Source organism: Myxine glutinosa, chromosome 5 (genome assembly GCF_964187855.1).
Source record: "Myxine glutinosa chromosome 5, kmMyxGlut1.1, whole genome shotgun sequence".
Classification (NCBI taxonomy): Eukaryota; Metazoa; Chordata; class Myxini; order Myxiniformes; family Myxinidae; genus Myxine; species Myxine glutinosa.
The window spans coordinates 15,455,866-15,472,495 of NC_136265.1; the positions used below are offsets into that span (position 1 = coordinate 15,455,866).

At 45.9% G+C, this 16,630-nt stretch overlaps 2 protein-coding genes across 6 annotated transcripts in view; one reads left to right on the forward strand and one right to left on the reverse strand.

Moving 5' to 3' along the window:
• Positions 1 to 9,615, forward strand: part of LOC137427922 (myosin phosphatase Rho-interacting protein) — a 136,005-nt gene extending 126,390 nt beyond the window's left edge. The window contains exons 17-25 of one of the 3 annotated variants that reach the window (XM_068117749.2): positions 4,757 to 4,904; positions 5,018 to 5,135; positions 5,248 to 5,407; positions 5,656 to 5,754; positions 5,954 to 6,040; positions 7,647 to 7,809; positions 8,169 to 8,248; positions 8,561 to 8,614; positions 9,371 to 9,615. In XM_068117749.2, coding sequence (XP_067973850.2) covers positions 4,757 to 4,904; positions 5,018 to 5,135; positions 5,248 to 5,407; positions 5,656 to 5,754; positions 5,954 to 6,040; positions 7,647 to 7,809; positions 8,169 to 8,248; positions 8,561 to 8,596 — 891 coding nt within the window. In that variant the 3' untranslated portion in view covers positions 8,597 to 8,614; positions 9,371 to 9,615. The other 2 variants (XM_068117750.2, XM_068117747.2) reach the window with 2 other exon arrangements.
• MRPS7 (mitochondrial ribosomal protein S7) lies at positions 1,759 to 16,125 on the reverse strand. Of its 3 annotated transcripts, none has more exons than XM_068117753.2 (6): positions 16,014 to 16,125; positions 15,645 to 15,848; positions 14,561 to 14,624; positions 14,067 to 14,234; positions 12,060 to 12,324; positions 1,759 to 1,877 (listed from the first exon to the last, which is right to left on the reverse strand). In XM_068117753.2, exons 1-5 carry the CDS (start codon positions 16,085 to 16,087, stop codon positions 12,100 to 12,102), a joined length of 735 nt encoding a protein of 244 aa, XP_067973854.2. In that variant the 5' UTR covers positions 16,088 to 16,125; the 3' UTR covers positions 1,759 to 1,877; positions 12,060 to 12,099. The 3 variants fall into 3 exon arrangements, with proteins under 3 accessions (XP_067973854.2, XP_067973853.2, XP_078633758.1); XM_068117752.2 differs by lacking the exon at positions 1,759 to 1,877 and adding an exon at positions 11,549 to 11,765; XM_078777632.1 differs by lacking the exon at positions 1,759 to 1,877 and having other exon boundaries at positions 11,549 to 12,324; positions 16,051 to 16,102.
• Between the last annotated feature and the right edge of the window lie 505 nt (positions 16,126 to 16,630).

Genomic DNA, 16,630 nt, shown 5'->3' on the forward strand with positions numbered 1-16,630 from the left:
AAATGCATTAATGGAAAGCGTTCTTTTATCAAGTAACATCAAACATCAGGAACACAATTTCCACATCTACATTTGAACTCCAGCAGCATTTTGCATGGCAGCACAAAAAAGTTATTCGAGCAACTATTCATCGCTCGTTCTTCCTGATTTGTTGTTATTCTTTTTCCACCAAGCATTTAGGAAATATCACGTTTTTATTCACGCAAGTCATAAACTTCGGGTGAGTGGAGGGGGTGCTTCTGCCATAATATAAATGCGTTGATTTAATGAGATGTGTAAACATGCTGGATGCTACTACCATCATTTGGTGGAGCAGTCTAATCGTTTCTCCCTTTGGTGCTGATGGGACCATGCACATCGCTGGTGCTTATTAGAAGAGAGTAGACACGAGTGTTATCACTTTAGTAAGTATGATGTATGAATATATAGTGTTTTATTTTATTATGTGTTGGCCAAATGGTTGGGGCAGCAGGCTTGGGATCCTAAGGTCCTGAGTTCAAATCCCATTTTGCTGTTGAATTAATACCAGGTGGGGTTGACTCAGCCTGTCATCCTTCCGAGGTCGGCGAAATGAGTACCAGGGTACTGGGTCCTCTCTCAAGGAGGTTGGTGGTCGGATTTGCACTCCGGACGATGTAAAACACCTCATTCTGTAACACGCACAGTAGTGTGTGTCAGGATGGTGCTGAGGAGTCGTCCTGCAGCGACGTGCTGACCCAGTGTGCGCTCCCATATAATATGTATGTATTGTATTGTATTTAACCACTTTAAATTAACTTTCAGCACATTTGGTGCAACTAATTGTTTGGCTTTCAGCAGCAATAATGTCAATTATTAGCTCACCTGGAACGAAGTTCCGGGGAGCTAATGCGATGGTGCGTCGTCAGTCCGTAAACGCTTGCAGCTTCTTCTCCGAAACCGTTGATGGGATTGTGACCAAATTTGGCACAAACAAATGATATTTGGTAAATGCCCCCCCCCCCCCCCCTCCAAAAAAAATAGTAATTTGATTTTTCCTCCGAAACTACAAACACTATTTCGATGAAACTTGACCACAACCTTCATCACCCGTGATGTGCCGAAGTTTGTTCAAGGCATTTTAAAAATCGGGCCCTGTGGGGGTCCACGGGGGGGGGGGGGGTTGCCCCCCAAAATAGGTATTTGCTTTCTTCTCAGAAGCTACACAAGCAATTCCAATTAAACTTGACCACAACCTTCATCACCCGTGATGTACCAATGTTTGTTCGTCATTAGAAAAATTGGGATCTGAGGAGGTATACACGGGGGAGTGGGGGGGGGGGGGGGGGGGAGTTGTCCCCCAAAATAGGTATTTTTTGGTTTGTTTGTTTAAAGTCTTATGATTATGTTAGTATGATTCTACATGCTGCGCTGTCTTATAGCAACCATTGAAATTGGTTTAAAATACCTTTAGTCGGTGTCGGATACCGTTTATTCTACCAGGTTAGCGAGCGCCAGGGGTATTGCCCCTATGTTTGATAAAATGCAACTGAGGTTGAATGCAAAATGAAGCAATAAGTCTTGTGTGTGATTTGCAATTATGAGGTTTCTTTTTTGATTAACTCATCATTCCCCTCCATTCTTCTGAGAAAAGATAGAAGATGAGCAGGATGAAGGAAGAGGTCGAGCGGGAGGTGGTGTGAGGGGAGCTGTGGCACATAGCAAGGGCGCTGGGCCTCGTACGGTGTCAGGTGTGCGCGGGCAGCTTCGCAGGGTGAACCATGAGCTCCAGGCCGAGTTGGAACGGCAGCGTGAACGGCTGGAGTTAGTTGGAATGCAAGCACGGACCCTGCGCCAGGCTTACACCAATGCACGGGAGATCATAGCCCAACAGGAGGCCGAGCTGGCTCTTCTTAAGGCTGGGGGAAGGGACAACAATGAAGGGAAGACTAAGTCTGAAAGTGGTTTCAGGGACTTAATCAGTGGTGGAGAGCTAGGAAGCATTCGTGGTGCAACAGCAAACAGTGAGGTTCGACAGAGACTTTCAGAGTGGGAAGGAACAAAAAGTCGAAGTGTGGTTGAATGTCGCGGACACGAGGGGGCTCGAAAGGCTGAGGTACGTCCTTGGGGTCATAGTATGAGTACAGAGGCTCAATTTCAGGGTGGTGGCAAAGTCTCTGTGAATATCACGCAAGCCAAGATACCAGAGACAACCTCACAAAAGGATGAGAAGAAAGAGAAAGCAGTGATTCAAAAAGAAGAGGACTATGAAAAAGGTAGAAACTACAGTGGCATAAATATCGGTAGAGAAGGTAAGGATGTGCAGTTTGGAAAGTCTTGTCATGGAGAGATGCTGGAAGAGAACAGCATGGAGTCACTAGCCAAGCTTCGGGATGAAGTTCAGCGTCTCGCGACGGAGTTGAGGGCTGAGCAGGCTCGCAGCCGTTCTCTCGAATCAGCCCTAACCAGGCTTGGCCAAGAGGCCACTGCCCTTCGCATGGAAATGGAGCAGAGTCAATATGGAGGAGAATGGCAGAGTTGTGGGGTGCAAAAATTGATGGAAGTGCCTCCGGCAACTATGCTTTCCGATGAAGTTAGCACAAGCATTGCTAAAATTGAGGACAGAAGTGAGGCAGAAATTGAGAAAGGACAGCAGGCTATTTTGGTGCAAAGAACAGGACAGCAGTTAGGCGAGCTGGAGCAGGCTTTGGCCACTGTGTTGGAAGGGTTGGAGCAGGCCAAGATGCATCTGGAAAGTCTTTGTTTCAAATCGATCACTGATGCAGCCGGAGATGCCGGAGGAGATGCAACACAAGTTGAAACTACTTTAGCACGACTCATGGAAGTTATGCAAGCAGCTTCCGGAAAACATCTAGTTGAATGCAGAGAATGGTCAGGCAAAGTGAATTTGAACCATGATCTGGCTGCAGCGAAACAAATGAACCTATCCACTGTGGCATCGGGCTGGAAAGCAGGAATTGCTAGTGAGGGCCTAAGTTGTGGACCAAGCAGTGGCGATGGTGGAACGACTTTTGAGCCCTATGATAGAGACCACAAAAGTTCAGCATCCAAGGAGTGCAATGTAAGCAGGCCAGAAGAGGCTACGTTACGACGCCTTTCAGAGGAACTTGTTGCTGAGGCAGTGGTACTAGCACGGGCTGCATGTCTGAAAAACTACGCTCAAACATCTGTGCTGCCGAGCATCAATGAACTCCAGCAACAGATATCGCGGCTCGCTTGCGTGTCTCCAGATCAACGTGCAGCACCACATGATGAAAGCAGAAGCCCTTGGGCAGTATTACATGAAATTACTTCTTCAAAAGTCCGAGATGGGGCAGCCTTAACTCCGGCCATGCTATTGCATGGTCGTTTGGCATTGGAACTGTTGGATGTAGAGCAAAGTGTTCATGAGACTCTGACTCTGCTGGAAAGGCGGCTCAAAATGGCAAAAGCTGCGACAAGAGCATTGGGCAATGCTTTGGACCCGATTTGCAGTAGTGTCGGTAAAGCGGTAGTGATGGCAAGGCTTAAAGACCTTGAAGTTGTCCTTCAAATGGAGGAAACTCTTGAAGTTCTGGATGCAAAAGACAGCCACACAGAGTCCTCAGATGAGGGCACTGGGATGGGAGCCTTTGGACAAGCAGGTGTTGAACCAAGTTCTCCAGGTGACTTCTTCCCTTGGAGAAGCCTCAATGCAGCAGCCTGGCTTAAAGATGAGGAACCAGACAGAGCCGCAAATGTGGTAGTTGACATTCCACCTTCCAGCATCTCGACGGAATCCTCGTCTTCATCAAATGAACCTCTCTTACCACAGTTAACCCCGGAGATTAATAATGGCGAAACTGCTGCGACATCTCGTTTCAAGCAGCAATTGTGTGACCTCACGGAACTATATGAGCAGAAGGTCGAGTCCCTCCAGGCACGGCTTGAGGAAGTTGAGGCATTGCTCTCAACACAAGATCAAGGCGGTCAAGTTGAATTTGAGATCTCTGGAGACATGGGGGATGCATTTGGATCTCTGAAGCGACATCTGCACTCCATTGAAACCCAGCTAGCTGACGAAGGCGAGATCACTTCATGCGGGTTCTTGCTTCGGAAGGTTACTGCTGTGAAGGTGACCATGGTTGTACCATGTCCATCCATCCAGCTGCAGTGTCCCCCTCATCCTTCCCTCCCATTTCCTTCTGCTCGTATCCCTTCCTGGCATGCGCTCAACACGGCTGAACTAAATGTGACAGTTCATCGCCTTTGTGGTGTTGGTCATGTTGTTGTTAATTTATTTCTGTTACAGGTTTTGCGTAAAAGTACTTTTATCCTAGTTTGTGAATCCTGTTTTGTGCTACAGATGTTCTTTTTTTGCTACCTGCACTGTCCGCATCCATTATACCCGCGTTACACACTAGTGTTGGGCGATGTTATGTCGGATATTTGGTTAAAAGGCAAGACCATGATGCTATTTCATAGCCAGCAGGGTTCTTCCTTGAAGCACCTCTGCTTGTGTTTCTCCTGACATTGGTGTCTGCATGTTTGAGTATTGCATCAAGTATCTTTTTATTTTATTTTATTATTTTGCCGCCTTGTGCCTTATTTTGCAACCTGTTATATTTCCCTTTCCAATGGCTATGGTATCATCCATGCACTTGCTGTCTTCATGGCCCATGGTATCAATTGAGCTTCATGCAAGTTGAGATCCCTTAGTTTGTTGCTGCATGAGCTTCACACATAATACCGGAGCAACTCTAAGCACGTGACATTTGTCTGCACAACTCCAAGCCATTGCCATGCCACTGGTTTGCAGGCGACGTGTGAGCGTGGCTTTACTGCAATGGAGGAATCGCACCAGCGGGTTGTTGAGGATCTCCAACGGACGCATCAACATGAACTGGAGAAGCTGCGACAAGAGAAGGACCGCTTGCTCGCAGAGGAGACCGCGGCCACGATTGCTGGTGCGTGTTCATTTCACCGGCAAGACGAAGAAAGCGATGTCCTGTGGTGATTCTTGTACCTTGTAGCCATTTTGTTTGCTCCCATCTCTCATTAAGCGTCTTGCACGTTCCAGCTATCGAAGCGATGAAAAACGCGCATCGGGAGGAGATGGAACGAGAGGTGGACAAGGCAAGGAAAGCGCAGGGTCGTGGGGGTGGCCAGAATTGGGAGGAATTGCATCGACATCACGAGTAAGGTTTTGTTTTTTTTCGCCGTCTCTTCACTTTATTTATTTTGAGTTCACATTTGATGCGGCGCTGAACTGCTGATGGCTCTGGTTCCGTGGTGTTCCTGCATGCGTAGGCAGGAGTTGGCGTCGGTGCAACGGGAGATCGAGGTTCTATCGGAGCAATATTCCCAGAAGTGCCTGGAGAATGCACACCTGAGCCAAGCGCTGGAGGCAGAGCGAAAGGCTCTGTGCCAATGCCAGCGTGAGAATCAAGAACTCAATGGCCAGAACCAGGTGCTTTTCTCTGACACTTCCTTTATCGTCACTTGTTTTGAGTTTTTGATGATTCGAACTCCTCACAGGCAGTTTCCTTTTAGTCTGTTATTTTTAATGGGAAAGGGTGAGATGCCATCCTTGCTCATCAAAACTATGGCTCTACTTTACTTTGGATGGGTTATTGCCATAGTACAGGTATGCAAGCAAAAGTGACAGCCAATCATGCTCCTTCCTTGCCCTCCAATCAAGCCCGTATTGTGCTACAGGAACTCAACACCCGCATGGCCGTTGAACTAGAGCGGTTGCGCGGAATGGGCTCAACCAGGAATGTGGAGAGGGATGCTCATGGCGTGTATGAGCGAGAGGTATTATGAAGGACCTTGGTGTGAGGGTCTGCCTTGGTGAACAAAAATTTGACTTTTGTGACAACGCTCCCAACAATCTAATGCTATTTCACGATGAAACCCCTTCATACTGTACTTGACCTTTAAAATTCCTAAATTATAATTGTTGGTGGGGGGAAAACATTGATTTCATACTATACTATACCTTCCTTTGCTTCAGGTACTCGTCCGAGTAAAGGAGTCTGAGATGCAGTACCTGAAGCAGGAAATGAACTCTCTGAAGGAGGAATTGCAGACAGCGCTTAGGGTATGACATTGAGGCCTCGCATTTGTTAACCTTGCCAGAGGAGAGGGTATTGCATTTGAGTCCGTTTGTTACTTGGCCAAAAAAAAACGATTTTTTTTTTTTGCAAGTATGTTGATCACTCCCGTTTGTGTGTTTGTCTGTCCGCTCACTTATACTTGCCTACAGGTCACACATGGTGCGTCTCCTCCTGTATAATTTTTAATAACTATGACGTCGCAGGTCACGTGGTATGGGCGTCATCTTGGAAAAACCGAAAAACTTTGCACCTCTATATCTCCGAAAGCGCTGCATAGAAAAAATTGAGACATGGCTCATTGTAAAGAACTCTCCATGGGGAATAACATATGTTTATGATGATGCCATAGGTGCCTCCATTTTGACGTCGTAATTCGACGCGTATAAAACTTCATCCGATCAAGATGGAATTTGTTGAGCTTCATCTAGGGATAAATAGGTGGAGAAAAAAGTAATGATGACGTCATCGGTCACGTGGTTCGGCCGCCATATTTGTCTTAACACAAAAGCCTTTAAAACCACTAAAAACACATCCTGGCGAGGGTCTGCGATCTCTGATTGCTCTCTCTTGTTTGTTTTTGTAATTGATGGAGGAGTTTGTACATGTATCACATGTTGGACAAATACATTAGGAGACATTAATTAACTTGAAATTACAAGGACACTTAGAAACACTGGACAAATATAATGTAGGATACTAGAATTGAACCTGGGATTACACAGGCTTTGAACCTATAATGCTCAGATGAAAAACGAAACAAAACTACAGTGAAGTTGATGGTGCGCCATCAAAAAAATCCTCACGCTTCCCACCTAAAGCAAAAGTTGTAAGATGGTAAAAAGTTCCAGCAGGAATGCCCCAATTTTGAGTTAAAAATTATTTACCGTTTTGACCCCTGTGACCCAAAGTCCCCACCCCTTGGGACATGAACCAGTCGAATCCCAAAAATCATTCCATATTTTATGTGTGTCCCCCAATGTTAATTGCAAATACAAATTTCATTTTAAAATGTTTTTAAATGTGCCCGTAATTACATTTCTCGTTTTTTTTAACCTCGCCCCAGGGGGAGGGGCCAAAGATTGTACTACTCTTGCACCTTCATGCCATGTGGTGATCGTAATTACCAAGTATGGTGATTTTCTGCCAAATCGTTTAAGAGGAGATAGCGAGACAGACACAGGCGGAACCGATTACAATATCCCTCCCCAACCCCTCCATTTTTAATTTTTTTTTCAAAAAGCGTCGGGAGAACTAGAAAGAGCACTCAGACATTGCAGACCTCTTGCCAAGATTTGTTTTGTGTGGGTTTGTGTGATTCAGTGTTATTGTATAGAATATCGATTCACATTGCAATCGTATGTATTTTATAGACGTAGTCACGTTGCATACTTTATCGATGCACTCACATTCTTTATAGACATGCAGTACTCGCATTTTAATAGTATGTACTTTATAGACACTCCCATTCTAATTAATTGTAGCGTGATTATAGAGTGATGGAGGGGGGGGGGGGGTTTGGGGGAAGTGTCGCAGTTGCGAGGAAGTATCCCCACTTCCCTACCCAACCCCATCTCATTATGGTCTGTGCAGGACAAGAAGTATGCGACAGACAAATACAAGGATGTGTACACAGAGCTCAGCATCGTGCGTGCCAAGGCCGAGAGGGATGTTGGACGCCTGATGGATCAGGTTCAACAGTTGACTGAATCACTAGGTGGCGCGGCACAAAGCGCCATCTTGCGGCCTGGTTATGGTATGGAGGGGCAGGATAGAGTTTGAGCCTGCCTTCCAAAACAATCCATCCACCCGAATGCTATGGCCCTGGCACGGCCGTGCGTCTTGACATGGCCCTAATTTAATCCTGGCATGGCAGTGCTTCTTTAACATCGTAAAATGTGTCGAGGAATCTTGGCGGTAAAAGTAAGTGTGTGTGTTTAAATGAACTATTTGAGGCCCTAAATTGCTAAGAAAAACCTACCCCACCAACAGCTTCCAAGGAGAGCATGCTCACTTCTTCATTTAACATCTGTCTTTTACAGTGAACTGTAATCATAAACACGTTAAGTCATTCACTCATCCTCACCACCTCCCATACCCCACCCACCCATGCAGACATCATGAAATCGAAGAGCAACCCCGACATCCTCAAGATGGCTTGTACAAAGCGTTCGGACCGTGCATTTCGATCGAAGGTAAACCTGCTAGTCGGTGTCACCTTCCTTTGTTGCACCATAGAAGTTTTGTAGAGATTTGCTACTTGTTCAGTATTACGATGTCTCATTCGGAGAGGTCGCACAGGGAGGGGGAATTTGCAATGAGAAGTAAAAATATGAGTTTTGAACAAGAGGGTCTTCTTGAACCTTATCTTCCCAGTCAAGTGCCCTACATTTTTTAGCAATGGTTTATTTTTTTGCCTTGTTCCTGGTTTTTTTTTGTTGTTGTTTTGTTTTTCCCCTCTTACAGAAAACTCCTTTTTACTTGCTTTACCCCCTCCCCGTCCCTAGTCTGTAATAGACCACCCAGCGGACTTTGCGAGCTAGTCCTGACAGCCCCTTACCGTAGGTACCATGCTGTGGTGTTCTGCTATGATGTAATTGCGCTTGGTGCACCATTTGTTCTCTGGGTGGAAGGGATGGGGTTGGCAGTGCCTGGAGCGAGGCCTGCATGTAGAAAGTGTAAAAGCACGGTCGTGAGGTCGTGCTGTCAGCACTTCCGAGCGATTCCTGCCGTGAACTCGGTTCAACCTGCCGCACGCTGACTCGATTCAAAACCCCTTCATGGTCAGTGCACTGAATTTGGGTCTTTATTTGGCTGGCCAAAGGGTAATACGATTTGGTTTGTGAAACGTTACGATTGGTGCATATCGTGTACGAATGCACCGTAACCGACAACTTGGCAGTTTGATGCAGCGGCTTCCCAGCGTGCGGTCAGTTTGGCCGGGCCCACACGTCGCTCGGCGTCGACCCGTCTTTTCCGAAAAGCATGCGGGGTGGGGGCTTGTCCTGGTTTGTACACCTGTGCATTAACTCTCCTTGGTGTCTACGTGTGTGGCTGGCATGGCACCGGTGGCTTGTGGCGAGATCCGACGTGAAACTGAAACGCCTTAACTTAACGAGTCTTTGTGGTAAAGCATGCCGTGTGCACCCTCAACGTTGCTTCTCTTGAACAGAGTCGGAGTGAACAATCGGCTCTTTGAGGTCGAGGCCCAACTTGTAATTCCGGTTAACGGAATATTAGGCGCCCAGGCACTTGAGGAGGACGGCCGATGCATCTTCCACGCCTCGAGTTGAGTGCCGCCGCCATGTTCTTTGCAGAGCCTGAAGGAAGGTTTGACCGTACAAGAGCGAATGCAGCTCTTCGAACACACCGACGCCAAGGACTTCTGACGGAGATGCGACGAAGAAGGCGGTCGTGATCGGCACGTGCCGTCGCGCCACCCAAACTACCGCCTCCTTTATTTTATTTTTAACCCGATAACATTACTTTCCACGGACAGAAACCTCGTTCCTCATTCCCACCCCGAGGCCCCGCTTCTGTAAAATAAATAAAAGTTCAACGCTAGTTGTGTGGCACGCGCCGGTAGCATTGCTATTGATATAGTCGCCATACACTGTTGCCCATGTGACTGAGGTACATCTTGTGTATATATAAATATATATATATATATGTAATATTATATAAATATATGATGCAGACAGATAATGGATGTTGAAGCGCACACGTACATAGCAGGTGACTACACTCGAAGCATGCTGGTGTTGCGGAGATCTCTCGTCATTGCAATTCACTCGAGGCGAAGTCTTTCGCCGACCGATTCCTCCCGATCTCAGCGAGTGCTTTGTCGGGATCAGCCATGCATCCTTCGTCCTTGATTCCGTCCCATCCCCGCCTGCGGTGTTTTCTAATTTTCTTCTTCAAGTTTCCGCCATCGCTGCAAGCTACTGATACTCAATTCTACCCCTCCACCCGCATAGTCCCCGATGTACTGCACGGTTGTATTTATTATTGCCATCGCAAGGTGTACGTTCGAAATCATAGGCTGATTAATCGTCAGTAAAACTAGTTATTTGTACATACAAATAGCAGTATTTTTGCACCTATTTCCTGCCCTGCGGCCATCGCTCATAGCATGGCCCATTGTGAATGTGCTAAACCCTGAAAATACATTGTACTCCAACAAGCCAACCTTGGTCTGCTTATTTCTGGCTCGACCCACAGTGATGGGTCGGCCTGTCTGCTCTCATCGGAGCACGTTTCAAATGCGGTATGCTCTCGGCTCCATCGTAGTTGACTGGTGGCTTCGTAATTCAAGGTCCCCCATGATCCTCAGACGCGTCAAAAAATTTAAGGGAGAGCATCACGATCGTCTGCATCGCAGTATGGTTCACCAACGGGCAATGAACTTTGCGTCCACCTCAAAAATGGCAGGGACGACGCAAAAACAGACCGGGAGAACGATGCGTTACAAACGAGGTATCGATGGAGAGAAAGGGCAACCGCGTTTGTTGGAATAGCATTAAAGGTATTTAAGGTGACGGGGCTGGACAAGCACGAATTACAGGTGAGCCATTTCACTGTCTGGGTACAGTGAAGCTCAGGTATAAAAGGGAGAGCAAGAGGTGTCGGGCAGCAGACTTGTAAGGCCTGGAAGGAAAAGCTAAAGATGGATGTGGGAAGATGATTCTAAATGAGGGGGGATTTTTTTTTTTGTTTGTTTTTTTGTATACAAGATCGATGAATATAGAAGAAGAATGATCGTTTTAAGGCCATTTTCCCCGCTAAAGCGGGGGTTAGCCTTGCGGGCCCCATGACAATCATGGTTCCCTGTTTGAGGCAATGTTTTTATGGCCGGATGCCCTTTCTGACACCAACCCTTGGTCACGCTCTTACGATGCGCAGGGATACGGTGTACCTATTCTAAATCGGGGTACACACCGGGATCATTCATCCCAGCAAGCTGGTACTCAATTTGCCGACCTCGGAAGGATGACAGGCTGAGTCAACCCCCCCTGACGTTAATTCAGCGATCGACCGGGATTCGAACCCAGGATCCCAAGCCAGCACCCTAACCGCTAAGCCAACACCAGGCTAGGGGGGATGAATGAATGAAGGGAGATAAGCATGATGTTTATACTTGTGAAGGGTAACGAGGTAAGGGTTTCTCTCAGAACACCTATGATGTACCATTCTCTGTTACAAAGTGTTGGAACTGTCGAAGCAGTTTCTTGGCAAGGGTTGCAATAGGTGGTTGGCCATTGTCATGCAGGAGTATAGTTAGGGCAAGAATTTGTTCAGGGTGCCAGCAATAGCTCGCCTACTCCACACAAAGGGGTCTTTATCGTCCACCAACTAATGCGGGAAGATGGGATGCCCAGTTTAACGTCCATCTGAGGGACGACACACACGAGGACTCGCCCTGCCCATGAAACACCGGGATGACAGTTTATACTTGGGTTGGGATTCAAACCCAGGAAAAACAGCATAGAGGCGAGTATGTGTACATCTAGGGCCCAGGCCATCCCACCATTCTATTTTTATTACAATAATTTTAAAGTCCATGATGCAATAACAATCTAGGTCACCTCAGGCTCAGCTCCTTCAGGGCTTCTCACTTTGTTCAGTGCACCACGTGCACCACAAGAGGGGATTCCATTGCCCAGTTTATGTAAATTCAGGAACTTTGAGACCTACGGCACCACTTCATAGATTCTGTCAGTGGAATGAATGACAGGTTTGAAATGTTAATTTTGTCAATCCCACACGGGAATGAAGACAGCTGAGGTTGAAACAAACTATACTCTGATCATGCACACAATAGCGTCACGTAAAGCTGCTGTTATTGTTAAATCAATATTTAATTTACAACTTTGAACTACATTTGATTTACAATAACAAATAGGGGAAGAGAGTGCGATAAAATACATGAACGGAGCAAAGTGTGCACAATGGTTCAACTGCAGATCAAAAAAACCAAACGGGAGATCGAAAAAGGTCCATGCGAACCTGGTGGCGAACTCGATGCTTGAAGCGCAAGACGTCGCTGTCATTCCCAGCGAAAGTGAGCAAACGCCCTGTTTCCTTCGGCTTGCCGGTGCAAATCCATTTTCTTGCGCACGACCTCTCCCTGTCCCTCTGCCGCCTGCTTGATCTCGTCGGCTAACTTTTCAGCCATGAATTGTCTTTTCCCCTCTTTCACCAGACGGGCTTTTGCTATGAGCCAGGTCATTGCCAGGTAGCGACGCCGCTGCTCCGACAGCAGCACGGGTACCTTGAAACAGACACAGCGTGGTGCTATAAAGTGGCATCGGAAAAGGTCATATGAATGTAAAAGATGGAAAAATGGGAAATTTAAAATCTAGGATGGTAGACATGGGACTCGTCACTTGCATCACGTCCCACAAACATTTATCATCGAGGAAAAACTTCACTTCCCTGTTTGAGGCAATGTTGAACATGAATTGTAAAGCGAACCTGTCCTGATCACAAGAGAGGAGCTTGTCGAGCAGTCAAACTAAATATTGAAAACAATTCCAAACATGAAACTTATTGTTTTTAAGGACTTCATGAAGGAAACAAACAGGCACGAATAACTAATGTAACATGGTAAATAAGGTGGTGTAAAAGATACTGCATCAACGGTGCTAAACGTCCGTTTTTTTGTTTTTTTTAATACGTCCTTTAAAATATTTTTTTCTTTCAATTTAATTACATACTTCAACTGTGCACAGGGTAAGGTGTTCTATGAACGCTCTAGTTGCATCTGTGCTACATTCACAGCACTTCCCATTTATTCATTCGGAGCATATCCCCAGCAGTATCCAAAACCGACGCGCACGCTACTTCATGGCATCGGATATCGGGCCTAACCACAGTGGTCCTCTCTACACCAAGTTTCAAATGGCTGAATGAACTAACCTCCATTCTTACAGTTCCCACCTTTGTTTGATCAATGCTTAGAGCCAAGTTCTCTTTCATAAAATAAAAAACTTCATTCATGTGACGGGTAACAAATGGGAAGGTAATGCGTTGCAACATCCCCTGCCAAAGAGGGAACAGCCCGCAAAGCTCGCTGTGCAGGACAAATGAGTTTCTTCTTTATACATTTCCAAACCCCTTGATCCCATTCAAATTGATGTAAAACCATGAAATAAGGGCACGTTGGGGTGATTGAGCGTCTTACATCGAGTGCCCCCCTTGGTGTTGGGGAGAAGGGCAGACTGTACCTGCATGTTTGAAGGTCAACGCTCTGTCAAGAATCAAACTTGGAACACTGACGCAGAACATATATTAACATGAAGCAATCTTCAGTGTCCGTGGAACGACACCACAAGGAATCTTAACGAACGTCCACACAATACTGCGTAAGCTTAAACAAGAACATTAAGAGGCCGTTTGACCCATCATTGCTGTGTTGCAATACCAACTTAATTTTTGCACCAAGTGTAAAACGTCCCCATTTCTGGGCTCAGACGCAGTAACTCAATCTTGATCGGTTGACCCAACGTGTGGGAACGTGATTCGGTGGTGTGGTGGTCGTAGTGTTCGCTCTGATCCTGGGAAGTCAGCGGTTTCATTCCGAATTCAAGATAGTCGAACCCAAAGATTTGCTTCCTTGCTTCACACTCGGCATGTGGACTATAAGATAGAGTATGGACAAACATATGGGCTGCCATCCCATGGTGGAAGAGGAAGAATTCCTTAATTCACCATAACTACAGAGAAGCAGAGTTGCCATCACAATTAAGGTATCCGTGACATATGGAGTGCACCTGGAGGTCACTTCACTTACCCAAAGATCATTGGCTGTGTTCATCTGGTCGAGTATGCTGTCTTCTAATACCTCTACTTGCAGGTAAAAGCTCTTCCATTACCTTGAAGCACCCATAAGTTTATCGCGCTCGATGCTGCCTTTTACGGTTACATCAGAAGTGTGCCGACCATATAGCATGCGAGCAACGGCAGGGGGTCTAGCACAAAGTAACACACCTCTAAGGTACGTGCCCACCATACCTGGTATGTGGTTCCTCCCTTAATCATTTTCTTGAGGCCCAATATTGGTTTGCAGTTTTCCAACGCTTTGTGAAAGATGGCGTAAGGATTGCACTCGATTGCCTGTCGCTCGCCCGGCGGCGTCTTGTGGTAGAGAGTCACCTGCTCACGTTTCAATCTCTCCAGCGCCTGAAAAGGTACCAAAGAAATTGCACGTTCAGCTTGAGGCTCCACCTTGGGCACGTCAAGTCATCAACCTTCATTAACTGGTGCCGCACGGATCAAGATACGAGTCCAAAATTCCCTTGCATCCCAAACTCGTTTATTTAAGATTCTAAGGATAGGTCGGATAACCATTTTCAACAAGTGATAGACTGAGATACAGTATAAAAGTGCCCTACGCAAGAGGGCCTCCTTTACCTAAAGAGGACACTCCCCTACCCCAGGAGGAAACCTGCCCTCCTTCTCTGCCATCCTACCTCAAGAGGTCTCATAAAAAGTCTTTTATACTCTACCTCGAGCATTATGGTCCTCGCCAAGAGTTTTCCTCCTCCGTGCATAATCATGCTTACAAATTTGCTGCAAAGAATGCACACACCACACCTCTTTCACGACTAGGAGCAAACACATTACAGTAACAAGAACAGCACTCAGTAGAGAGCATACCTCTGCCAGGTGAACAGTTTATGTTTTGTATCCCAGAGTAGACCAGAAAATCGCAATACAGAATCACATTTACTCAAAATCATCCGTCCACACCTTTTTGAGATACCCTGCTATGTATCGTTTTTGACCCTATCTCCCAATGGTGAAGAATCGCTTTAAAAATTCTACTAGCCGGATCCGGATCGTCACCAACATTGAATCGATTCATCCTTGTCACACACACAACCTGTCCACCAAGTTTCGTCTAAATCCGTCCATAAATTTTTGAGATATCCTGATATATGTTGGTTTTAGCCCAATTAATGGTGAAGAATCACTTAAATAAATTAAATAATTCTCATATCCAAATCCATATTCAGATCTTCACCAAAATCGAATCTATTTGTCCATGTCAGAAACACAACCTGTCCACCAAGTTTCGTCCAAATCCGTCCACAACTGTTTGAGATATCCTGCTATGTATCGTTTTTGGCCTTATCTCCCAATGGTGAAGAATCGCTTTGAAAATTCTAGTAGCCGAATCCGGATCTTCACCAAAATCTAATCATTTCCTCCTTGTCACATACACAACTCTGCCAAATTTCGTCCGAATCCGTCCATAACTTTTGAGATATTTTGTTCACAAACGGACAGAAGGGGTGAAAACATAACCTCCATATCACCTTTGGTGGTGGAGGTAATAAATGTGGAATGCATCTCCATACTTATATTCCCTAGATTCCTCCATCAGGAGGCCAAATACAGGTGAGCCAATAATTGGCCGCCACAATCTGAGCAATTTGGCGGCGACTCCACCTTCCAATCTCATTTATCATCTGCACTCCAAAAAATATATACTTTTTTTTTCTTCAATTTTTAATCATACGTCACTGTGACGTTCACGAAACGTGCTCTCCCATAAAACAACGATAAAATTAAATGTCAGAAACACACTCGATGGCGGCATCGTGAAGACCAGAGCTCGAATGGTTCGATCGCGTGGCTTTGAAAGGACTCGCCGCCTTCAGGTCTTCCGTGCTCTTATCCCCTGGACTTTCCTCGGCAGACGGAGTCCTCTTTCGCAGGACGTGTTGCTCAAGCTTCGGGTCAGGTTCCAGGTAGGTGGGGTTGTACATCGACCAGCGAACCGAGGTCGTCCTGTGGGGGACACAGAGCAGGTACAATGTCGGGTTATCCGGTTTACACAAATCCAATCAAGAGCTCCCTCTGAATGTGGTTGACCAAAACGGATCATTTCAAACCGATCATAGTAACGTTACGACCGATGGGTAGTGCTGGTAGGGAGTGGGTACATGTTCTCACGTCAATCCAGGCACCCACGGAACCCGAAGGAGCGAACCTGAAGCCCGCAGAGCCATGTTGATGTGCACAGCCATAACAGAAACACGCTCAGGTCCGCTTCCGGTTCATCGTTGTTTATACTTATAGTTTTCCCGTTCTTCGCATTTTTCTTATTTCCATTAACTTAAAAGATTAAGGAAGCAATCGTTCTTCCAAAATATAATACTAAGTACAGTACGTCATACCGTCTCGTTTGGCGAGGGAATAAATTTACGCCTCAATTCTTCAATGGCAGACTCCTGCTAAGCACTATATCGCCATGGCTATCATACATTGAATGAATAACTCAAACCAAAATGAGGAATTAAAAAGGTACTTTTTTAATGTACTTTGGAATTCTTACGACAAATAAATGGAAACATTTGTGTTTTTTTGTTCCAAAGAATAGCTAGCATTTTCCATTTGTGCTACTTGGTCAATAAATCGCGTACGGATTTTTGTGGAGAATTAGGAAATTAGATTTTCAAATGTATGGGCTCGCTGTTGCAGGAGATAGAAGAAGAAGAAGAAAAAGAATGGAAATATTGATCGCCGTAATTAATTTGGGCCAATGACGGCGTCTCGTGACGACACCAGGT

What these genes read in the sequence shown, in the direction of transcription:
- MRPS7 (XM_068117753.2), bottom strand. Translation starts at nt 16,087, where the DNA reads ATGGCTGTGCACATCAACATGGCTCTGCGGGCTTCAGGTTCGCTCCTT. An exon ending in CCGTGGGTGCCTGGATTGAC is followed by an intron (nt 15,849 to 16,013) that starts GTGAGAACATGT and finishes TGTCCCCCACAG; the next exon opens with GACGACCTCGGTTCGCTGGT. An exon ending in CTTCACGATGCCGCCATCGA is followed by an intron (nt 14,625 to 15,644) that starts GTGTGTTTCTGA and finishes CATTCTTTGCAG; the next exon opens with CAAATTTGTAAGCATGATTA.